At 57.2% G+C, this 24,429-nt stretch overlaps 1 protein-coding gene across 2 annotated transcripts in view; it reads left to right on the plus strand.

Annotated features, from left to right (window-relative positions):
• The window catches only part of KCNN3 (potassium calcium-activated channel subfamily N member 3), a 143,055-nt gene extending 120,058 nt beyond the window's left edge, over positions 1–22,997 (plus strand). For both annotated transcript variants that reach the window (XM_032398687.1, XM_032398688.1), the window contains 4 exons: positions 1,034–1,144; positions 9,052–9,179; positions 10,214–10,283; positions 15,004–22,997. In XM_032398687.1, coding sequence (XP_032254578.1) covers positions 1,034–1,144; positions 9,052–9,179; positions 10,214–10,283; positions 15,004–15,294 — 600 coding nt within the window. In that variant the 3' untranslated portion in view covers positions 15,295–22,997. The remainder of the gene's footprint in view (positions 1–1,033; positions 1,145–9,051; positions 9,180–10,213; positions 10,284–15,003) is intronic.
• The last annotated feature ends 1,432 nt before the right edge of the window (positions 22,998–24,429 follow it).

Consider the following 24,429-nt stretch of genomic DNA (forward strand, 5'->3'; position numbering starts at 1 on the left):
AGGGGCAGAGCAGGGCGAGGAAGGGGCAGAGCAGGGGGAGGCAGGGGCAGGGGGAGGCAGGAGAAGGGGGAGGGCAGGGGGAGGCGGGCAGGGTGAGGCCAAGGTAGAGCAGGGCGAGGCAGGGGCGAGGCAGGGCAGGACTGACTTCTGCCCCTGCAGAGGGGTGAGTGGGGGTCGGGCCTGGGCGTCCCTGAGCTCGAGGGTGGGCGGGAAAGCCCCCCGTCGGGGACTCAGGATCCGTCGGTTCCGGACAGTCAGGCTAGCGCCCCGCAGGCCCGCAGAGGGGGTTCTGTGGGACCCCTGTGCGCCCGCAGCGAGAACATCGCTGGGGGGAGTACTGAGGGCTGCTGCAGGCTCCCTGAAGCCCTGGCCTGGGGCGGGAGCCTGTGTCCCCACGGTGTCTGCGGGGTCTCGGGGCGAAAGGAGAAGGGGCTCGGTCCTCGTGCTGAGTCACAGCCGGACCTCTGCCTACAAAGACCCGAGTGCCGAACAAGCCCCATCCCTGAGCTCGCACACTCATGCCAACCCCGTCCCCCCAGGGTGCAGTGTGGGGTGCAGTCCGGAGTGCACTGTGGGGTGCAGTATGGGGTGTATGGCAGGTGCTGTACCACCCCGACTCTCGTATCAGCATGGCCTTCTCTCTTCCCGGCCCCTTGGTCTGGAGCGGGGGGTGGGCTTGGATAAACAAGAGGGAGACGGGGCCTAGTGTCCAGACCGTCCACCCGCACAGCCTTGCCAATGACCGAGTGATTATCTGCTGTTTTCAATCCCCCGAAGCCTCAGCCCCACCCCCCACCCCTGCTCCATTAACACCTGGCTGGTCCTCTGAAGACTCAGTGGTCTCCCCTCTCCCGGAGGGAGGTCAGCCCCGGGCAGGCTCCTCTGTGGGGGCGGCAATCAGAGCCCGACCGGCCAGAGACCCCGGGCACCCGTCGGCTCCTGGACCCCTGCAGTCGGCCCGGCGGGGGAGCCGTCCTCTGCCTGCAGCCTGCCTTGTAATCCCGGGCTCTCTCCCCCCTTCTGTCCCCCACAGGGTGCGGGCTGCACTGCCCTCGTGGTGGCCGTGGTGGCCCGAAAGCTGGAGCTCACCAAGGCAGAGAAGCATGTCCACAACTTCATGATGGATACGCAGCTCACCAAACGGGTAAACACCACTGTCCACGTCTTAACGGGGGGCTCCAGCCCAGTGTGGAGGCCGGTCACAAGGAGACAGTTGAGTGCTGTAGGTCAGGGCCACACCTCTCAACGGGGGTCAGGGGGCCGGGAACCCAGACACCTGCGAGCGGTCTCCACACGGGGGGCGCGACGTCCCAGCATTCCGGGCTCCCGTCTTCTACTAAATCACTGTGCTCGGTTCAGATGACCAAAAAATTTTCCTGACAATTGAATGGAGCATTCGGTGGTGTGACCCACCCCCTCCCCTAACGGCACTGAACCGGTCACCCAGCGTGAGGCAGCATTTCTGGTTAGGTCAGACAACGTTAGGAAGGGCAGTAGAGTCTTGGGGGTTTTTGGGTTTTTTTTTAAGTTTTATTTATTTTAAGTCGTCTCTTCACCAAACATGGGGCTCGAACTCACAACCCCGAGATCAAGAGTCACACGCTCCTCTGACTGAGCTGCCCGGGCACCCCAGGGAGGCCAGTAGAGTCTTAAAAACAATATTGCATCTAAATCCAATTCTTTTTAAAAAATCATTAAAGACGATCATCACAGCAGAGCCCCCATTTCTAAATGGTGTTCGTCAAAGTGTCATCATCCAGTCCCCCTTGGGGGCTTCCGGGCAGTGCTTCTCGCTCGTGGTCGGGGAGGAGGCGTGCAGGCCGGGGAGATGGGTCAGCTGCTGGAAGCCTGCCACCCGCTCAACGGTCAGAGAAGAGACAGAAACCGGCCCTTCCAGGACACCAGCCAGACGAGCAGGCAGAACGGTTCCTTAACGCCGCTTTTACGGAGGATTCTCCAGAGCTGCAGCCGAACAGAGGTCAGCAAGAGGATTTCTTGCAAGACTCCTCTTTCTGAGACAAGCCTCAGACCCCGTGCTGGGGTCAGGGCCTCTGCGGCCCATCTTCCTGGTTCAGGACTGCAGGGGCTTGGGGGCCCGGGAGCCACCAGGTGCTGGTTTGGGGTTTTGAACGCGAGAGAAGATAGTCTGTGATGACGCTGCAGCCCGGGAAAACAGCGTTAGCAACAGACTTGGAGGCAGGGAGGAGAAGGGAGGCGGGGAGGCCAGCGCCAGTGCCCAGGCCCCTGCGCTTCTCAGCAGCATTATTACGGGGTTTGATTGTCTGGTCTTTACATCCCTGTGTTGGAGTCTCTGCAGAGGCTCCCCAGATGTGCAAAGGGGCGGGTCCCGCAAACATCCTCCCCGGCTGGCAGGCAGGCCTCGCCGTCTGATGCACAACAGAGAGCGTCAGCAGCATCGCGATGGTGGAACGGAGGGCTGTGCCCGCGGCTTTCTGAGTGGCATCCACCCGCCCAGCGGTTCCCTTCAGCCCCGGCGGACGCACACGAGCGCAGCTCCGCACTGAGCACATTACCAGCGTGACCGGCGCCACCGTGCGCAGACCCGCTGGCACCCGGCCTCCTGGTGCAGGGGTGACCAGGGTGATGCAGGGGTGAGGGCGGGCAGTCCTGCCTCCAGGACCTTCCGGCAGCTGCTTCCCTAGAGCAGAGGCCTGAACAGTCCGCATAGTCTGGTGTGCTTCGAGAAATCCCCGATACACTTTGTACTGCGTGCCCTTCCCGCGCTTTCTCCATTTTCTGCCCCGTAAATCAGACAGTGGAGGAAAATAAAGCCAAGCGGAGCCAGCCCCCCCACCTGACGGGAAAATGAGCAGTTTGTCTGCAGTCCAACTGTGGAAGGAGCGGACACTGTGGTCGCTGTGTCCCGTCCTCTAAAATAATTCTATAAATCCTCAAGGCCACTTACTTTTTGGAAAAGCAGGACCGAAAATCAAATCAACAAATATTTGTGGCTCATCCATGAGCACCAGGTACCTTTCAAACTGAATACATCTCACTTTTCTGAGAACACCTAAATCTGTATAAATGTCTCTTTAATGTCTCGTATCTTCTCCCAGAGGAGCAAACATCGCGAAGGGGCGGCTCTTGCAGAGGGAGGATTCTCAAAGCTGGCGGGCCTGGCGGGCCTGGGGCTTCCAGAGGTTCTTCTCCAAAACCTCAGGTGGAAGGAAGGTGCCGGAGAGCCTCAGCTCCCCTTGCCGGGCTGTGAGGGAGCCCAGCCCTTCTCCCTGGGGCGCCAGGGCCCCATCCCCGTCCCCTCCGCGCCTGGAGCCCAGGGAGGGCGAGCGCGGTCTCTCCCGGGACCTCAGTGAAGCACCAGAGAAAGACCCAACCTCGGAGAGCCGACCGCGGCATAATCAGAAACCTCTCAAGAGCGGACCGTCGTGCATTCCACAGATAAAAGCAATCTATTATGACAAATGCAGGCAAACTTAATTCTCCAAACACCTAAGCAGAGAGAGAGAGAGAGAGAAGAATTGTAATTTATTGGTCCTAAAAATACACAGAGCGTTCTAGTTTATGGGTCCTGCCGGGCTTGCTGCACCGGTTCCGGCCCCCGCGTCGTCGCCCGTGAGAGTCACTCGGGTTTTCTGTATTTACCGTGTGGGCGGGAGGGGGCAGGGCCGGCTGGTGGTGTGGGGGGAGGAGCTCGGTTCCTGGCCCCCCTGAACCCATGGCCTTCCTGTACTTGTGTAACTGGTCAGCTCTGGCAGCAATGACCCCTGCACTTAGTGCAGTCGGGCCTTCCCAGTGACCTCACGGGGTCAGGGCCATTGCTCTTCCAGAACTGCCATTTCTGGCTACCATCTGGGCTGGTAGATAATATATATGTAAACGCCACACAGAGAGACTAGAAAAAAGACACTAGCTCCCCGTCTTTCCCCCACGCAATGCTGCATGTCCCCATCTCCGCATTTTACGGAACTAACCACACCCATCGTCAGGTCGCCCGCTGGACGTCACGCTCTGCTCCGGGGACACCAAGATGGGCACCAGGCGGCTCCCGCCCTCGGAGAGCACCTTCTCTTCTAACCAGCAGGCAGGCTGCCCACGGGCACGCGGCTGCCCACGGGCACGAGGCTTACGTTTGCCACGTCGACGCTCCACGCCGGACCTCAGGCAGCACCAGCCGTGCACCACTGGCTGAGGGCTGTGTGTCCTTACCCTTGCCGCGAGGGGTTCTTGCCCCGCATACTTTATCTAAGTACATTTCCCCTGAGGCCAATGAATAAGACCAAAACCAAACCCCTGTCTTCCCTACGCTTGTTCCTTCTCCTGACTTCCCTGGTCTCCAGGCCTGGGAACTTACAGCATCCGGGACTCTTCTCTGCCCTGGACCCCGAGGCCTGAGCCGTTCCCCAGCCGCTTCGACCTCGCCAAGGCCGTTCCCACATGCCGGCTTCCCCTGGCCCTCTGCTCACCACACTTAAAGCTGTCACAGGTGCTGGCCACCTCTCCCTCCCTGAGCTTCCCTGTCCCTAGTCTTCCTGCTCTTTGCTTCCCTGCGGGTCCCCTGAGGCTCCAAGACTTAGCTATGAACATATCAGCACCCTGCTCAAAACCCTTAGTAACCCCCTGGACCTACTAATCAGTGCTAAAGAAACTGTAAAAGTTTTATCATAATCCTGCTGAAAAAACTTTTTCTTCCAGCAGGCTAATTCAAGGATTTACTCATCACAGGTCTTAATCTCTTAAAAACTTGTCAAGTAATAGATGGATCAGTTGTCAAATACTAATCCTCCCCCAGAAAGGGCCTCTAAATTATCTGCGTCACAGAGCTCTGTCCCAGAGAGGTTGGGGACATGTTTTCTTTAATAAGAATCCTACAACCACTGAGCTTCTGAGCAGGAAGGAGGCCTGGGGACGAGACTCTCAGGTCCAGAGATGGGCGATCGAGGGCGCCCAGCCACCAGCAGCTAGCTGGGTGATAGCCAGGGCAGCAGCACGTTCTCAGGCCTGCACGCAGCCTCCAGCCACAACCCCGTGGGTTTTCCAGAGCAGTCAGTTCCTGGGAACTTGGCCCGGTGGTTAGGGTCCCAGGCCTGCGGGAGAAAAGCCAGTCTGCCAGCACGCCAGCTGAGTATCACATCCACGGCAACATACAGCTGAGCACCATCCATCACCATGTTGGCGGGGCCAGGAGCCCCGAACTCCAACGTCCAACCACAGAAACCCTCCCCTCCTCACTCCCTGCCCCGAGCCCCTGCCAGCCACAGGGCGGAGGCCCGTTCCAAGCCTTGGGGCCGGCTTCCCGGTGCCAGCAGAGAAGCCTGAGAAGGGGCACGGGACAGGCCTGGACCGGCTGGAGAGAGGGTGGGAGCGGAGAGAGGAAAGGAAGCCAGCGGGAAGTCTGTGGGCGTCAGGGCGAGGCCGCAGGGCAAGGCCCTCCTCCCCAGTCCTGTCCCTAACGGACTCCTTCAGTCAAGTGTCTGAAGAAGGGCTGACCTGCAGGTTCTCGGATGTGATGCTCACCAACGCTCGGTTCAGCTGAATCCGACCCAGGGGCTCCTTGAACGGACTTCTGTCACACCCACTTGCCAGGCCTGTTCTGCATCCTCTCCCGTCCCCTCTCCAGCCTCGCCCCGGGGAGCTTTCTGGAAGCTACTGGCCATGCCAGTGATTTCTTCCCTGGGGCGTCACGGCGGGGGGGGCTCCCTGAGGGTTCTGGAGGCGCCCGTCCCAAGCTGTCCCATGTCCCCCTGCAGCAGGGAGGGTGGCCAGGGCAAGCCGCGGGCATGGGCGATGGGGTCAAGAACCAAGGAACGGACAAGCGTGTTCTGTGACGTTTTCTCTGGTGGGGGTAGGAGGAAGCTCACATCCAGGGGGGAGGGCACCGTGGAGCTGCCATGAGTTGAAGAGCCGGTGGCCGGGCTCTGTGCCCGGCGGGTCCCCGTGCAACCACTGGCATGTGCGGCCTCTTCCCCCAAAGCTCCGGGTCCCCGACACTTATTACTGACACGAGGCCGCATACGGTCTGGGGAGACTGAGAGCCCTTCAGCGCGGGGTGCTCCTGGCCTGTTCACGGTATTCTCACAACGGGGTCTGCGTGGTAGGTGCTCCTTGCTGTTTGAAGGAATGAGAACGTCACCTGAGTCTCACGGAGGTTCAGCAGCAGAAGAGGGGGTTCCAGCCCCTCGTGAGGCTTCTCTGGGGGCTGATGAAGCAGCGGGCACAGCCTGGCACACAGCACTCAGGGTCAGCTGCCGTGACGACTCCTCACGCCACCTCGCTGTGCGCGGCCCGGGCAGGCCTGGAGGGCACTGAGCCCACGCTCTGGCCCCCATCAGAGGCGACGCACACACGTTTTGGGTCGAGAGCGTGTGGACCCGGCAAGGAAACGGCTTGTGTGCTTACATGTTTGGGGAACAGAAGAGCCAGCCTTCCGTGTGCAGGCAGGACCCGTCTGACGGTGGCCAGCCTTGCTCAGCCCGGCGTGGCCCCTGATCCTCCCCAGGAGCAGCTTTTGGCCCTGGTACCCCTGCCCGCCAAGACAGCTCAGAGGGTACCCGAGCCCCCCTCCGGAGCTCAGCCGCTCCCTCCCCAGTGACGTTCAAAGCCGTCAGCCGCATGACGTAGCCGGAGGCCCTGCTTGTGGCATTTCCTGTCAGCGTCAGAGGGCATGGTGCCCTTAAAAGCCTGCTTCTCCTTCTCTTGCAGTGACTGATCTACTTAGCTTTGTGCCAGGCTGTTCGCTGTCAATTAATTTCAGAGTCAGCACCGAGGCTGGTATTTAACATCGCTTTCCCGAATACACAGGGGCCTCCTGGTGCAGCCCATAAAGATGCTGCGGTGCCCGCGTCCGCTGCCCGGGCCAGCCGTGACTTCCCAGCCTCGCACGTGGGCCGAAGTGAGCCGTGGGGCCCGGGCTCCCCACTCCGTTACGCGGCTGAGTGAGGGCCCTGATGAGTAAAAGAAAAAATGCTAATGTTTTTCCAAGTCCTCGGTCCTAGGAAACAGGAAATGGTGTTGTTTGTGTAGAGATGAGGTCTAGTCGGGTCGTTCTTCAGACCACACGGAAGCCTCCCGCCCTTGGACGGGGCTGCTGTGCGGACTTTGCCGTCCATCAGCCATGTGACTCTGCGCTCGCGCCCCATCTCTGACGCCGTGTCCTCCTATTTTAAATTGGGGTTCGGGCTGATAATAACTAAGACCTGTGTGTGTAGAGTTTATGGAACACTTCAGCCATGTTGGCTCAGTTTATCATGCATAGCTTCCTGGTGTTGCTCTGTGTCTCGGTTTCTTCCTCTGTAAAATGGGGACATCCTAGTCCCTGCCTAGTGGGTTTGTGGGGAGGAGTAACTGAGATGCGCGTGAAGTGCTCAGACCCGCACCTCCTTGGGCCTCCCGACCACCTGAGGGTAAGGATTTATGTCTCCCACCCAATAGATAATGAAGCATTTATTCCTAAACTGCTCACTAACTGGAAGAATAGGGTTGAGCCTGCAGGCTTCCCCATTTCAGCTGCTCGCTCCTCACCGACACCGAGACACATGTCGGAGGCCATCTGCCCCGGCGTTCCGCGGCTCGCCAGCCTTCCAGGGAGGACTCGTGTGGAGCGGGGGCTCTGCTGGCCGTCCTAACTGCCGAGGGAGGGTTTTTCTCCCGTTTTTCTGCGAGGCCTTCCTTGGAAGCTAAGCACCCAGGAAAACGGAAGAATTCACCCATCCGGAGAAGCCGGCAGTGGTGTGCACTCTGCAGAGAGAGCCGGGGCGGTGGGGGCGGCGTCCCGAGCGCCCCCTCCCTCGTCCGGGAGGCTCCTGTCCACTCCGGGGCCCGACAGACCCCGCCTCCGCTGCTCACCTGGACACTCACCATCTCCAGCGTCCGCTCACCACCACCTGCTTCCTTTCAGGCCAGGAAGCACCAGAAGTGGGCAATTAAGTCATCGAAAACCATTTTCACCATGGATTTTTACTGAACAAAAGAGCAGTGTTTATGTCACTTAGACATTTCTGAGAAGACTTAGCTGTTCTTTTAAAAACATCACTTCAGCGCCAATGAAAAATATAATCCAGCCTTGGTAATAAATTTTTAAAACATACACACACAAAAGTTATCAGCCTGCAAAACTGCTTCCCAGGCCTTCCCACACGCCTCAGCCTTTTAACAATGTCCCATCTGCGACGTCAGTCTGAGAAAGCTGGTTTCGTTAAAATCTTTTCTGGCTGGTGACTCGGTTTCTTCCCGGCTGTCCGACGGACGTCCAGGCCCCAGGCCCGTGGACCTGGGCCAATTTGCATGTTTCACAGAAAGGGGAACAGGTCATCAAAAAGCTGTTTAGCTTAATAAGAAAGGTTTCCTCTCGCTCTTGTTCCTAATTGCCGAAGATGTCTGTGTTTGGATGAGAACTTTGTCCCCTGCCATCTGGATGCCATCGATGCGTCCGGCTCAGTGGACGGCCGGTGGTGCCAGTGGTCTGCATGCGGGTGGATGCCCGTGGCACGTGCCGGAGTGCGCGGTGGCCTCACACCTAAATGTCTTCACTGATTTTCAGACACTGCTTTGAAATGGTGTCAGCTTTAAGCCAATTACATTTACGTGTAAAATTACAGTGTAAATGTTTTTGGCCATTTGAAAAAGGACATTTGGGCTGGCGGAGGCCTCACTCCGTTTGTGGGAAAGACATTTCCTCTAAGCGGCCTTTTAAAATCTCCAGCTGATAGGAAATCTGTTCAGTCTCCGAATCCAGGAAAGGTGCCCTGTGCAGTAAGAGGAAGTCTCAGGTGGAGCGTGGAGCTCTGCTCGTCCACAGGGCGCCCCGGCCCCCGGGTCTGGGGGATGCGGTCCAGGGGCAGTCTGAAATAATTAAGAAAGAAACAGCTCCGGCCTGTCCGCTGTGTCCGAGACGGGAGTCCTAGGGGATGAATTGTAATCCTCCTTTCTAAGAGTTCATGAATCAGTGAAGAAACAACACATCTCGGCAGAACCGTGTCCTTATAAGGTAGACTGTATCGGCCCACACGAAAAACAGAGTATGTGAAACTAGGAAAACGAACCTGGTAGCCACTTGCCTTATTTGTCTTTCCCCAGATCAAGAATGCTGCGGCCAACGTCCTCCGGGAAACGTGGCTGATCTACAAACACACGAAGCTGCTGAAGAAGATCGATCACGCCAAAGTCAGGAAGCACCAGCGGAAGTTCCTCCAGGCCATCCACCAGTGAGTACGCAGGGTGCCCGCCGGCCTGAGCCTCTGTCAGGACCTCCCTGACCCGGAAACACGGAAGAAAGCCGTGTGGGGCACCCGACAAGCACCGGGGGCCGTGAGCCGGGCCCAGATTGGTTGGTTTCTCCATTTATGGCACCCACAGCCAGTGGGCCCCAGACAGGTCGCTAAGGCAGGGAGAAGGGTAAGAGCCTGCGGGACACCCCCGTCCCCCTGACACACACAGCCCCCACATGGCACTTGGGAGCAGAGCCGACTGTGGTCAGCGTCTCCAGAAGAGAGGCACTTGAAAGTAGGGTGGAGAAGTAGGGAGGAAGGAGATCTGGGGAGGAGGGCATTCAAGCAGCACCGAAGCAGGGAGAAGGCCTGACAGCAGCGCGTGAGGAGGTGGAAGTCACAGCGTGGAAATGAGATTTGCTTTCCTGGGGACCTGGGCAGCCTGTGATGGAGGCCCTGTGATCGAGGCCCCGTGATCGAGGCCCCCGTGATCGAGGTCCTGTGATCGACTCCTCCATGATCTAGGCCCTGTAATCAAGGCCCCCGTGATCGAGGGCCCCCATGATCGAGGCCCCCGTGATCGAGGTCTCCATGATCGAGGCCCCCGTGATCAGGCCCATGTGATCGAGGTCTCCATGATCGAGGTCTCCGTGATCGAGGTTCCGTGATCGAGGTCTCCATGATCGAGGCCCCCATGATCGAGGCCCCATGACCGAGGCCCCGTGATCAAGGTCTCCGTGATCGAGGTTCCGTGATCAAGGCCCCGTGATCGAGGCCCCCCTGATCGAGGCCCCGTGATAGAGGTCCCGTGATCGAGGTCCCCATGCTGGGTTCTCCGTGATTGAGGTTCCATAATCGAGGTCTCCGTGATTGAGGCCCCCATGATCGAGGCCCCGTGATCGATGTCCCATGATCGAGGTCCCCATGCTGGGTTCCAGAGTCAGGCGCATCGAGCAGATGTGGAATCCGCACTTGGGGCTAAGCTGTCGTGGGCACTTGGGGAGTCTGGCTCTCACGACTCTTTCCCACAGACTGAGGAGCGTCAAGATGGAGCAGAGGAAGCTGAGCGACCAAGCCAACACCCTGGTGGACCTTTCCAAGGTGAGTGGCGGAACCTGGAGCATTCTTAGGCCCTGGCACTTGGCCCTCCCCTGTGGCTGCGAGGACCCGGCCACGTCCCAGCTACGCAGTGTGGGGCCAGGAGAGCAACGACAGCCCCTCCTTGGGTAAAGGAGTCCAGGGTCGAGTTCCTGACGGGAGTTCTATTGATGGAAATCCCGGTCAGCACGGCCGTGGGTCCGTCCGTGCCTGTGGCTCAGTAGCCTCCTCATCTTGAGGCTGTGCGGCGACGCCCCAAGAATGAACTCGGGCTTGCACAGGGGGGCAGCCTGCCGGGCCCACCCGGGGACGCGGGGGCCACGCTGCCTGGCACACGGTAACGCCTGGCAGTTCATTTTCTCGCCTCCTCTAATCCTTACAGACCAGCTTTTCTGACCCCAATTGGTGGTGGGGGGTGCATTTCTTTACTTCTCAAGAGGCAGGTCCCCATGGTGAGCATGAAGGTGCCAGAAAAGAGAACCCTCCCTGGGAGCCCCGGGACTGACGCCACGCCGCCACTCTGCACTTCTAACTCAGACTGCCATAAATACCGTGAAGAAACTCGCCTCTCCTCTTGCAAGCTGTAGCAACCAAGAACGGAAGGCCACCCTGCTGGCCGAGCTGGCTTGCTCCCCCCCCCGCGACCCCTCCCCTCACGGCCCCTCCATAAAGATTGTACATCAGCCTGGGGCCAGGCTAGCAGAACATTCCAGCAGATGTCAATTATCATAATGGAACCCGTTCCCTGGGTGAGCAGAGAAACTCCCTCCGGCAAATTAGCACCCTTTGAAAAGAGGTGCAATCAGAGAAATTGCCAGTTGTCAGGCCACGTGCAGGCGCCTTGTTCGATGAAGGGATCAAGCCCCAGCAAGGACCTCCCCAGCCGGGGGAGGGGGACTGGGGGCAGAGACGCGCAGGTGCAGGGAGGTCCTCGGGCCTGTGTGCCTGGGCCAGGCCCTGCAGTGGAGCCGGGCCCCAGAGCCTGGACGTGGGGGGACGGATGGGGAGACGGGGCTGTGGGAGGGAAGCCCCCGGGGCCTTGGGTACAGAGTTAACATGCTTGGGTATCAGGAAGCACTAGACTTAGGTTTACAAATGGAGGCCTTTCTTAGAATGACAGAAGGAAGCCTCATTCTAGAGCCTCAGAGCACCTGGCCAGACTCAAGGAAGGGGCCACAGAGAACAGAGGACGGGCCACGGGCAGCCCTGACGCCCCGGCGGGGCGGGGGGGACACGCCTCACCCTCTCCTCTCTCTCCTGTGCAAGAGCTTGCTTCAGGTCTGTCCCCTGCTGTCCCCTCCCCACTGTGGCTTCTGTCTCCCGGGCAGACCCTGGCGCCCCTGTCCAGAGAGTGCTCTGGCCACAGGTGAGGACGCACTGGCCTTCTGGTGATCTTAGCTACGAACTCTCAGAGATGAGGTGACTGGCCAGTCGGGTCACGAGTCTGCACTCAGACCAGCCAGCTGTGGCCAGGAAGAGGGTGGTGCCGGGCAGACCTGGCCGGGGACCCACCCAGCGCCACGCGGGAATACCCGGCCTAATGCCATGCCCCCAGACTTTCTCCTACAAGCAGCGGGCTCTCCTGCCTCCCTCTCAGCTGGCAGGACTCACTGTCGCTGATGTTCTCCCGGGAACATCAGGCCAACGGACTTTCCAGCCTGTGTTGGTTCAGTACCACCCACAGCGCCTCACAGAGATGCGGCCCCGTGAAGAGCAGGCCCGCTCAGTGAATCATGTGGGGACCGAAACCCCGTCAGTAATCTGCCGCGAGCCACCTGGAAGGAGAGGTGTGCAGGGAAGGGTGAGGGGGGCCTCTGCAGGGCTGCCGTGGGGACAGGGGCGAGCCCAGGAGAGGGGGGCTCTGCCTCCACCCACTCTTTCCCTCCCGGAGACTCACCCAGGGCCCTGGCTGCACCTCAGTGTATTTGGGTCATATGCCCCCTCCCCCCACCCTGCACCTTGTCCCCAACCACGGAGCAGGGGACACGGCTGTGTTCTGTCTGCCCTGCATCCTCCAGGCTCGCCACCTTCCCACCCCTGCTCTTCGGTCCTCGATAGATCAAGAAAATGGCACACAGCCTCCAAATATTATTTGCTAGATGGAACAGCGATCTTACAGGGTGGCATTGCTGGAGGACTTGGGTCTTTATTTGCTAGCTTCGATTTCTTTCATTGGAACGTAAACATAATTCCTAGCATCCGAGGCTCAAGGAACCAATAAGACAGTGTCTGTGGAAGAGCTTTGTAAACTATATGGAGGTTTTGCAAATGGTAGTCCTCATTATGAATACAGATGAGGAAGCCAAGATCCAAAGGCACAAAGTGGCCGCCCTGACGTCGGGCAGCTGGTCAGCGGCCGCTTGGGGGGCCGAGACCCAGGGGCCCGGGCCCCAGCCAGGCAAATGAGTGAGTGGTCCGGACGTCCGGCAACAGTGTGCCCCTCGATGGAGGTTCTGGATTGTTAACGAGTGAAGGCAGCCCTTTCACTTCCGAAGTCTGGTCTCCCGCCCGCCGGGGGCATCCTGCGCTCCCAGGCTGAGCTGCCTTCCTCCTACTTCTGGATGGCCCCTTCCCCACCCCCTCTCCGGCCCTCTTACTTTGCCACCTTCCTTTACTCTGCTTTCCCCTCTCACCTCCATCCCTACTCCGGGGCCGCGGCTCCAGGGGTTTCTGCGTCTGCTGAAGTAACTTGGAGTTTCAGGCCAATAGGATCAGGATGTTACGGGCAGAGGACCAGAAGCCCCAAGGGCCACGTTACCTGGGAGGGGGCAGGGGGGTACAGAGCAACGGCCACCATGGCAGCCACAGGGACTGGGAGCCACGGGCTGCGGGCTCACACGGCGCTCACACGGCGGTCCCTCGTTGATTTACGGCAAAGCAGAGCTGTCACATAGGTGAGCGCTCTCTGGGCCAACCTGGAAGCCAAACTATCATCAGAAAGTGGCCCGATGAGGGAGAAGTGGGACCCTGGGACGGGACTGGGAGTGCACCTGCGGGAGGTGGGCATGGAGCTCAGGTGGCTTGGTCGGCCGTTAAAGGAGCGGGATTTGAGGGGTGTGTGTGGACTCAGTGGGGCTCTGTGCTGGGGCGTGGGGGGCACCCAGGTGTGTGGTCAGGCAGCCGGAGGGAATGGCGCCCGGGCCTGAGGCCCCCCCTTCAGCTCTGCTCTGACCCAGTTTTATGACTTAACTCTCAGAAGGCAAGTTTATTGGCTTCCTTTTAAGTTTCATTTGTGTTTCAGCTCCCTGGGGGCTCCCCCGTTTGCCCCCTGCCCTCACGGCCTCCTGCAGGGGTCACTCCCAGGCAGCCCTGGGCTGGGCCCTCGGGCTCTTCCTTCCTTCCCTTCAGCCACACGGGTCTTGTTGGTAAACACTGAGAACCTTTCTAGGTACCTGGGAACAATTCGTGGTGTGAAACATCTCTCCCCATCAGTGGGTTTCCTACCTTGGGCCCAGGATGGGAGGGACCCATGCCAGCCTCACTCATCCGTTTGTTCCACTGACATCTTTCAGGGACAGGCCCCTGCCCCCCACCCCCCTAGGTGTGATTATGTATGTTTGTGTGTCTGTTAGTTGAGCATCTCCTACGAGCTGGTGCTGTTTTAGGCCCTTGAGACACATCAGTAAAACAGCAGGCGAAGGTCCAGGCCCTGAAGGAGGGTCCCTCCTGGTGGGTGACGGCAGCCCATCCCCAGGGGCAGCAGAATTTGCTAGCGCAAAAGAAGGTGGGAGGAGGGGCGCCTGGGTGGCTCAGTCGTTGGGCATCTGCCTTCGGCTCAGGTCGTGATCCCAGAGTTCTGGGATCAAGTCCCACATCGGGCTCCCTGCTCGGCGGGAAGCCTGCTTCTCCCTCTCCCACTTCCCGTGCTTGTGTTCCCTCTCTCACTGTCTCTCTCTGTCAAATAAATAAATAAAATCTTAAAAAAAAAAAAAAAAAAGAAGGTGGGAGGAAAAGGGGACAGTTGAGCAGGTTAGCAGGACTGGGAGTGGGGGTGGGGTGCAGTATGAAGCAGGGCACAGGAGATGGGGCAGGTCGCGGGACTCGGGGAGACAGCGGTGAGGCGGGAGGTTTGCTGGGGGGCCCATTCGGGAGTGAAGGAGGCAGGACAGGGCGGGGGGGGTCTGAACCGCGACAGATGGACAAAGGCCTCAGCCGGCCTGCGGGAGCTCTGGGGGAGGACTGGGCCTGCAGGGATGTCCCAGATGGGGCAGCAGACCTCCCCGGGGACCAGGCAGTGGGGAGGGGCTGGGACCACGCGCAGCAGCTGCGTGTGGATGCGGAGCCGGCCGGCGGCGAGTCCCTGCGTCCGGCGTCTCTTCTGGCTGCCGCGCTGGACACAGCCGACCGGCAATAGCGTGGTGACCACGTGTGGTTATCACTCCTGTTTTATAAGGCAGCCAGGGTTCAGACTCGGCAAGTCCCCGCGCCGTCCACAGCCCAGCACGGTGCCTTCTCGCGCAGCCTCTGAGCCCCGAGGTCGGGTCAGCAGGGACATGAGGACCCGCCAGGACTCGCCCGTCTGCTTCCCCGTGACACGGGCTTCCTGGCGGGTGTTGCTGCCGCCCCCCCAGCCCCTGCGCCTCCAGGTCCTCTCCTGGGTGGGCCAGACCCTGTGCGCTGGTGTGGACCTCGCTCTCGGTGTGCTTTGGGAGCACCTCACTTTCGCGTCGCAGGCCCCCCTGCGGTGACCTGTGGCGCCCCGTGTCCCCGTCTCTCCGTACAGATGCAGAACATCATGTACGACCTGATCACAGAGCTCAACGATCGGAGCGAAGACCTGGAGAAGCAGATCGGCAGCCTGGAGTCCAAGCTGGAGCACCTGGCCGCGGGCTTCAGTTCCCTGCCCCTCCTCATCGCCGACGCCCTGCGCCAACAGCAGCAGCTCCTGTCGGCCATCGCCGAGGCCCGGGCCGGCCCCGCGGGCGCCACCCACACGCCCCCAGCCTCCGACAGCCCCCTCGGGGTCAGCTCCACCTCCTTCCCGACCCCGTACACAAGTTCAAGCAGTTGCTAGATAAGCCCCCCACTCCAGAAGCATTGCCCATAGGTCTTAAGATGCAAATCAACTCTCTCCTGGTCACTTTGCCATCAAGGACCCATCGGACCAGGGACCGTAAAGAGGAGAGACCGAGCTAATCACCCAACTCGTGTTCATTCAGCGTGCTTGGTTCAACATGCCTTGAAACCAGAAATCTAATCTCTGTTTAGGTGCCTCTGCTTGGGAGCAGGAAGAGGAGGTGAGAGGACGCGGGCCCCTGGCATCAGGGCTGGTGCAGAACAGAAATCCACGCTCCATCTCAGGTCTCACGTGGGGGGCGGGGGGGCAGGTGCACGAGGCAGCCAACAGAGAAGGAGCCCAGAAGAGGGTCCCGGGGGGTGGCTTCAGGCTCGGGGGGGGTCCCTCCCCACTGGGGCCTCAGGAAGCCTCCCGGCGACAAAAGGCAGGAAGGGCAGCCACAACTTGCCGAAACAGACGTTCTTTCCTCCCGTACCTTAACCAGTCATAAAACCCAATTTAGACTAAAAAAAAAAAGACAAATAAAAAGCCAGATTTTCCTGTGTGTCTGCAAGCGTGTGCACGCACACACCCCCACATCCAGGACAGGTCTGTCCTCGTTTGAGTTTGACCCGAAGAGAAAGGGACCTGGTACCTCAGCCCGCACACAGTAGGCAGTAAATACGTGTGGAGTCGGATTGAATCCGATCGTGGGTGCCTTCAGCTCAGGTACTTTGCTGGTTGGGCACATCCTGAGCTTCACTAAGATGCAGGCCCCTTCAGACAACGGCGCAGGTGCCCACCCTGGACGCGCACCGCCCTTGCTGGGTTTGAGATGAACGCCGAGCCGCACTTGTTGGCGTTCTAGGGAGATAAGCAGCCTTCTCAAACTGACAGCCTGTGCAGAATTTTCTCCTTATATCCAAACCGCTGTGTTGCGGTGGAGCAGGTGACCCACGTGTGTGTGTACGGGGAGGGGGCGTGCGCACACAGGTGCAGCCCAGGGAGGCCCCCGTGAGGAGGAGCGTGGTCTGGGGATCCGCTCAGCCACCCTCATCCAGCAGCAGTGCTCCCACCCCAGGCGTTAGGAGCGCAGGGGGGTCCAGTGCCGCCCCCCGAGAGCTGCTGAGCTGGGACACGTGGTCGTGAGTGGCCCGTGTGGCCCCTTCTCCCCGACCTGAGACCACCTCAGAATGAAAGAATCTGAGGATGAGGGAGCCCTTAGGGAGGCTTGTGGGTAAGGTGAGGTGACGGATCTGTCAGCAGCCCGTTCCTACTGTGCCATGTTAATCTTGGTGCAAAAACCGTTCGAATTTGTCTCAAACTCCAAGAAACTTGAGAAACATCCAGACCCAGCGCAGTGCCCGGCATTGGGGGTGAGGCACATGGACCCCATCTCTCATTGCTCTGTACGTGACCGTTCGCAACGTTCCTGTGTTTCGTCGCTCTTCTCGTCGTAGGGTCTTTGGCTGCAGCTGGTGGGGAGTTAGACGAGACGGTGTGGAATGTTTCATCTGCTTCGGGCAGAGCGTCACGGTGTCATCTGCGCATGGTTGTTCTGCGGGGCTTCGCTGTGCACGGGACATGTCACTTCCCTGACATCAGAGCTGGGCCAGGTCTTCTAGGGGCAAGGGGATCACTAGGTGGCAAAGGGTAGATGACCCTAGAGCCCAGCTACTCGTTCCAGAAGACCTGGTCTCTTGCTAAACTTCCTCTTTTATCTCCTTTTCCGGCCGTTGTTCCGCCCACGGTCTTGTCCCTGTCTTGGTGACTCCTGGGAGCATTTCCATTGGCTGTTTTGCAGACACCATACTTGCTGCTGGCTCTTTGTTTTTTCACTTGTTCCTTTAACTGTCAATTATCTGAAAGATCACCCTCCTTTTTTATGTCCCAAGAACGGTGCTCCCGTTTCAGTGACGTACAGCGGAACCGGGAAACAGATGTGCGCGCAGATGAAGTTACCGTGCAGGGTCTTTGCGGCCAGAGCTCCATCTCACAAGGGGGAGGCCGCAGGCAGGTGGCCCTGCATGCGCCCGTCCTGGTCGCTGACCCGCAGCCCTCCCCGCTCCCTCCTGTTCGCCGTCTCCGTTCCGTGTGCACACATACAGGGATTTAGTCTTAACCTCAAAAAAATGACGCGCAAGATGCCGCTGACCCGCCCAGGTCGGTGGGTGACTGTAGGCCCTCATTCACGCTGTGCACCTCAGTGAACCCTGAAGACCAGGCCAGCAGCCCTGGTAGGGGGGGCGCTGGCATGCCGGGACACGTGGGCATCCGTGGCACGACGTGGCCTATTGGTAGTGCGACAGCTGGTGTGGTTAACAGCGGTGATCACACCTGCTTCCTGGCCTCGCGATGTAGCCGGGAGGCTGCTTCTCTGTCCTAGTGTTTCAGCTTTGTGTGGGGAAGTGATCCGTTCTCCAGGAGTGCAATCAACCCCGATGACCTCAGTATTGATTACCCAAAGTGTAGGCCCCTCCAGGCTTTCTCCCTACAGCCCATCTTCTGGTTAATTCCACTGTGCCTCAGCATCACGGTCAGATGGAAAACGGCAGCAGGTGCCTTCTTGCTCCTTATTCTCAAGTTTAGTGGCGGAGGAGGTTCGTTAGCTACTCGAGAATTGGCTATATGTCAAAACCATTCGTTACAATAACCTCGCTCTAATACTGAACTGATTTGAGTTCTGCCCACTCCTGGAAGCCCGGCCCGGTGGCAGAACCCCGCTATGACTTTTCTGATAACTTAGTGACAGGTAAGATACCCTAATGGTCCCGAAAATATCTAGACACTTGAATAAAAACTGCAGAGCCACCCCTCATCATGTAAGCCATACTCTAGCCTCATGTACTGTAAAGCCAGGGACGTACTGTGATACTTTAAGACCACTGGTCTCCGTGGAATTTCAGGACATAGCATCAGCTGGTAAATTTTACCAGACTAGGGGCTCCGTCCTCCTTAGACTGAAGTCCAAATACAAATCTGCACCTTTGGGTCAAAGGCCACCCATGTCTGATCATCATCAATAAATTGTCATAAAGTGTCTGAACTGCTCTTGCCCTGCTCCTAATATGCAGCTTCATGACATCATATCTCTAAAAATGCTTCACGCAGTGCAGGGGAGCAAGAGGGGTGAGGCCCTGGGTCGCCACCGACTTCTGGCAGGTGCCGGACTGAGCAGGAAGCCCATAGGCCAGAGGCACGGAGAGCACAGGCACCAGCGAACTCCAAGCGAGCGCCTGCAGCTCTTGTTATTTATTAAAGGCCGAGAAGGAACAGCACTGAAGAAATCGTGATTCTAATATATTTGAGGACTCCCCCCCACCTTAGATTTTCAGTGTGAGTGAAGGAAGGAAAAAGGAAGAAAGTTAGAGATACAGAATCAGAGGAAATAAGCACTCAGGCTGGGCCCACGTCTTCGGCCGATTAATGTAGCCTCCTCACACCTCGGTTTCTCTGTGCGTGCCGCGAAGACGAGAGTTACTGTCCCGGAGCACGATGTACTTGGCAGACCTGACGGGGCGTTAAGAGCAGCCAGACCGTGTTCCCGTCCCGGCCCCACCCGCGGTGCCCCTGAATGTCCTCAGGAGTTACCAGAAATCATCGGTCCGTGTCAGCTGGGGGGTGAGCGCAGTGTGAGCAACGCGGGGCTGGCGCACAGGCCCTCTCCCCCGTAGGGTGTCCCTCCACCAACAGTGCACCCCAAATTAGGAGTCATGTTTCGTCCCAGAGAAGACGGTGTTACTCGCACAAGCGAGGGACTAGGAGGTCGCTGCGCTGTAAGTCGCTGCTTTCAAGTCCTCAGATACGTCCCCAGTCTACACAGTCGGGCTACTTCCCTGGAAAGTGGAGTAAGGATCCGCTAGTGTCCGCCGCACCGCCCCCGTGGATGCGGCGGCGGCGCTGGGCTTCGGCACCTTAGACAGTGGTCTGCGGGCCTCCGGGTCCGCGTCGGGCAGCCCCCCACCACGGCCGGCCAGTGTGGCCACGACCCGGGCGTTATCCCTTCTTCTCTGCGGCTGCCGAAGTAAGCGTGGAGTGGGAACGGGGCCACCGATGCCACTAGGGAATGCGGGTGGAATGTGGGTGAGTGCCCGTCATCCTGAAAGCTCGTGCCAGGCTGCGCGGGTAGAAGTTACCATGAAACTCCCGGCCGACAAGTCACGCGTAGATTTTGTACCGAGATAGGTGGACGCGGTTCACGGAGCAGGGGGTGAAAAGGTACCCAGGTGGAGAACGCCCGTGGCTGTGACCTGTTGTTCTTAGGCCAGCACTGCAGACACCCCAACGTGAACTGGAGTTCCTTCTGAACAAAACCGTTATCAAAGCTTCAACGTGCAGCCTCCAAATCTAGGTGCCAAGTGCTGTGCGAAAGCTGTTCACATGCCTGAGAAGCGCATTCTGGAAGCCGTATCTTGGGCCTGGACCCCGTGTCGAAACGAAAGAAATGTTGTGACCAGCCAAGCTGGTGGAGGAAAAGCACAAAATTCAACACGAACCTGTAGTTAGGATCCCAAAGAAATGTTGAATTTATAGCCAAAAAAAAGAAAGAAAGAAAGAAATCAGTGACAAATCTGACTGGAAGAGCCAACATCCAGGTCCTCAGAGGAAGGACAGGGAGTAAATGACATTCTCTAGCTGTGTCACATGGTCTCAACCAGGACCAATCCACCCTCATCAGACATTTTAATGGCGCGATAACTCTCTTTGGTCCCGGACTCCGCGTTCTGCGCCGAGCAGGAGCGAATAACAGGAGAGAGCACATTTCCATGGTGAACTCGGAAACAAGTGTTTGTGTTCAGAATCATGTGAGCTTCGATCTGAATTTGCATCTTGCCTCTGTACTGCTTGCTATTTTTTAATGATAGGAGAAAGCATAACAGTTTATTTTAAATATGAAATATATTGCTATATTATAAAATATATTGTAACTTTCAATTAACATTTTGTATCCGACTAGTCTTCAGCAGGCCCAGTGTCCCTGCTTTCCCAACCACTGTTTCTGAGTACATATCACTGTGAGCGGCTGCCGGATGCCCAGACCCGGGGGCTCAGCCTCTGGAACTGCCATATTCTAATTCCCTCTGACATGCCCATTAGAGACAAAAGAACCGTGTTCCAAACTGAGAAGAATAGTTGTACCCGAAATTCCACCAAGCCATTTCAGAGGAGATTTTAAAAGCCATGACTCCCACAGTGGCTGCGCCGAGCCGGTTTAATCGATGTGCAGGTTCTTCCCGTGTAAATGCCAAGGTCCCGTTCCGCAAGTGACAGGAGCCTCAAACTGAGCCACCCAGGTTTTCCTTTGGGAGTGTCAGAATTGGGCATAAGAATTGTGATGCAAAAGACTCAAAATTCTAGGCACTGTGCGCTTATCTCTGCCAGAGTCAAACCAGAATTGGAGCTTCACTTACTCAGGCCCAGTGAGACCCCAATGTGCAGATGAGCTCTTCTCAGCTGGCCGGACCCTAGAGGAAGCAGGCTTCCCCCCCCTGCCCCCGCCCCCGTTTATCTACAACTGGGGAGCATAGCTCCTGGGGGAGTGAGGGAGGAACCAGGACACCCACAGCAAGACCCAGCAAAGTGCTGGGCTTCCCTGTCTGCTACTTTAGCCATTAGCTGCCAGGAGAGGAGCTCCAACCAAGGTGTTAACTTCATTGGCAGAATTGGGGGAAATTCTCTACTTGAGCAACTCATGAACTCCATTCCCTCCTTGTATGAATTGCAGTTGAGACACGTGCAGAATTTCTCACTTTCCTCCTCTGAATGACTATCTCTAGATGAAAACAGGAAGTGTTTAGTTACAGAACAAAGGTTTTCTAGAATCAGTGGGCCCCCTGGTGTGTTAGCATCACTCTGGGCTGATATTGCATGAGGGGAAACCGAGGAGCATCAGGGCACCTGAGCTTGTGTCTCTTTCCTTCTCAAACTGAAAATTCAGACAGCTAGACTGAGAGAGCAAGACAACAGGTTTTCTCCTGGGGAAGCCTGGGATCTTGTCAAACTCTGGTACTGGTTACTCTGAACGAGAAACATGCGAACACCCAGCTCCAGTCTGCGTGTGTAGCTGAGAGCTCGCTTGCACACACAGTTTATTTTTATTGAACAAAGTGCTCTCAGCGTCTGCTACTCCCCAATTACATGTGAGGCTGGTTCCATTAAAGCCATCAGAACTCCAGGGCACCTGTTTTTAGCAGGTTACTCACTCGCTGGGTAATGGAAATTAGTTTATTCTCAATTTTATAATTAACTGATGAATGTACTGGCAGTAATTGATTTGTCTCCTAATACTTTTCTGCTACTAAATAGAAGTGTCTTTTTTGGCTTTTTCTTCTAGCACTTCTCAGACTAAGACTTTTTCATTTATAGAGAGCAAATATATTCTGATTTCCCCCCTTGAAGTTATTATTCAGTCTAGATCAAGAAAACCAATGCAAATTCCTGATTGGGGGAAAGCAGACATCTCGACGGTATTTCAGGTATATGGCCGTGCACGAACCCTTGCTATTCAAAGTGAGGTCTACAGACCAGCAGAGTCGGCGTCACCTGGGAACTTAGAAATGCAGGCCCTTGGGCCCCATGCCAGACCTGCTTAATCCAATTTGGCATTTTAACAAGATCCCCAAGTGATCTGTACACACATTAAATGCTGAAAAGCTCTGGCCTCACCACACCACACTGGTAACCAACACCATTAGTAGCTGGAAAATTAAACCATTTGTTCTTTGACCCTCATTTACAGAATCACTTGATGAAGTGGAGTCCTGTATGATCATAAGGATAAAAACAAACATCTTACAATTCCATTCGAGGTCATATAACGTGGCTGGTGTACAAAAGGGGCCAGCTATTTTCCGGTCTGTTTTTTAAAAAGCTTGCTTTGTAGCCTTGAACCACTTCGAAGTCCCTTTTTTGGTTTCTGGTTTTAGCCTATGCTGACAGGGCCATGGGAATATCAGGCGGCCCCCAGGGCAGGTGCCCCTGAAGGGTACCCAGTCCCCGCTCGGCGCCGCACAGGAGTAGCTGCAGCTAGGCTCCTTCCTTGAGAAATTCAGCAACCCCCCCAATGAGGACTCTCCTCCCCAGAGGAAACCTCGCAAGAGAAGTTAGTTTAACCATCTAGAGACATTCCTAAACTCTTTTCAAACCAGTTCTCTTAATCATTACCCCAACCAGAGACACTCCAAGGTGAGCAAGGAAAAATGTGGACTGTGATATTCGCACCACAAATCGATATGTACCCAGAAACGGTTATGTTCTAAATCAATGGCTTTAACCTGTTCATTGTAAAAAGTGCCTTGGACTTCGATCTAAAGAGGTCAGTATAAATGTGTGTGTGTGTGTGTGTGTGTGTGTGTGACATATGCAGGCAAATATTCACATATTTGTACATGTAGGTGCACACACGTACCCACACACTCATATACAATATACATGCACACACACAAACGCTCCGTAACGTGTCATGTTGCTATTTGCAGGTTCATTTATTTTGTCTGGTCCTATGTTATTTGTTTAGTGACACCTTTACATAGAGAGGTTCTATTCAGAACATTGATGTATTTTTTGTTTGTTTTTTACTTTTTATTAAAAAGGTAAAGGATATTAAAAAAAAAAAAAGTCAAGTGCCTGAAGGTTTTGAATGGAATTGTGGTAAATTTTCTCAGGTCACCAAAGAGGAAACTGATCTTTCCTTTGGAAAATACTTTTCTGTTGCAGTGACTTTCGTTTTCCCTCGGTGGGAGTTGATAAATACCCACGGTTACAGTGATTGGGCAATTTTGTTGTGATCCTCTTTGTGGTCTCCATAAAGCAGCGCCACACTTGCTCAGGCCCACTCTTCGTCCCGCATCCGTGTCGGGAGGGCGTGGGCTTTACGCGCTGTGCGCAGCGGGGGCGTTAGGCCCACTGAATTGCAGGGGCAGGGTTCCGGTCAGTTCTAAATCATGTGTGCTTTCGATGCCCGCGCAGGAGGACACGTGGGAAGTTCCGTCCTCAGTCAGGTGGGAACCTGTCCTAGCGGCGGGCAGAGGGGCCCTAGGGGACGTTCTAGGCTCCTGCTTCCTGTCTTTCTGCAATAAACCAACCATCTGGACCAGTCGGCTTCTCTGCCTTAGCCAAAGGTCTCGCCTGCCCCGTGTGACAGTTGTAAGGGACCGACCTCCCCGGTGAGAAGCCCCCAGGGATCCGGGCACCGTCTCCAGGTTGCCACGTGCTCGAGGAGGCATTTCACTTCTTTAAGCCAACAAAACCTGTCCAGCTCCCTGCCCAGGTGGTGACAGCCTCATGACAGCCAGGGCTGTCCTTGACAGGGGATGCCCCGCTCACAGTATCAGTCAGAAGAGACATCACGAAGGCAGAGGGCGCCAGGAAGACGAAGGGTCTCTGCAGCTGTCCCCACAGATGCCCACAGCTGTCCCCACACCTGTCCCCACACCTGTCCCCACAGCTGTCCCCACACCTGTCCCCGCAGCTGTCCCCGCAGCTGTCCCACACCTGTCCCCACACCTGTCCCCGCAGCTGTCCCCACACCTGTCCCCACACCTGTCCCCACCCCACGGATGCCCCCTCAATAGTTGCCACCTGGAAGTGGATGACAAGCATCCCGCCCAGGACCCCGTGGGGAGCCTGAGCCACCCGTGGGCCCAGCGGGACAGCAGGCCTGCGGTGTTCCCAGAGGGGGTGGCGGGCTGGCTCGCAGGCTGAGGCCCGGGCGGCGGCGCACATCAGGGCGGGGCTGAGTCTGGGGCCCCTGCCACCTCCCCTCACGCTGAGGCCAAGGAGTGGGGCCCTGGGAACGTCCCGGCGAAGGCTGGCGCGAGTGACGGCAGTAACTAAACACAAGGGAGCAGACTCAACCCAGCACCAAACGTGCCGCTGCCAAGTTCCTCTGATTGTGTTTTCTTCCTGCCCCAGGACTACAGTTGTGAAAACAGGAATTTTTAAAGGAGGAAATCTTAATTTAGATCGGAAACAGAGCCCCCTGGAAAAGGCTGCTTCTTCAAGGCCGGGACTGCCCTGGTGTTGACGGAAGCGTCTGACTCAGGAGAGCGGCGCCCCAGCGGCGGGCACACAGCCCCAGCTCGCCACCGGCCAGCGGAGGGAGGGCGGCCCGCGGGACAGAGCTGTGTCACACAGGGGACCAGCAGGTCCACG

The sequence above is a fragment of the Phoca vitulina genome, unplaced genomic scaffold, assembly GCF_004348235.1.
Source record: "Phoca vitulina isolate PV1807 unplaced genomic scaffold, GSC_HSeal_1.0 scaffold118, whole genome shotgun sequence".
Classification (NCBI taxonomy): Eukaryota; Metazoa; Chordata; class Mammalia; order Carnivora; family Phocidae; genus Phoca; species Phoca vitulina.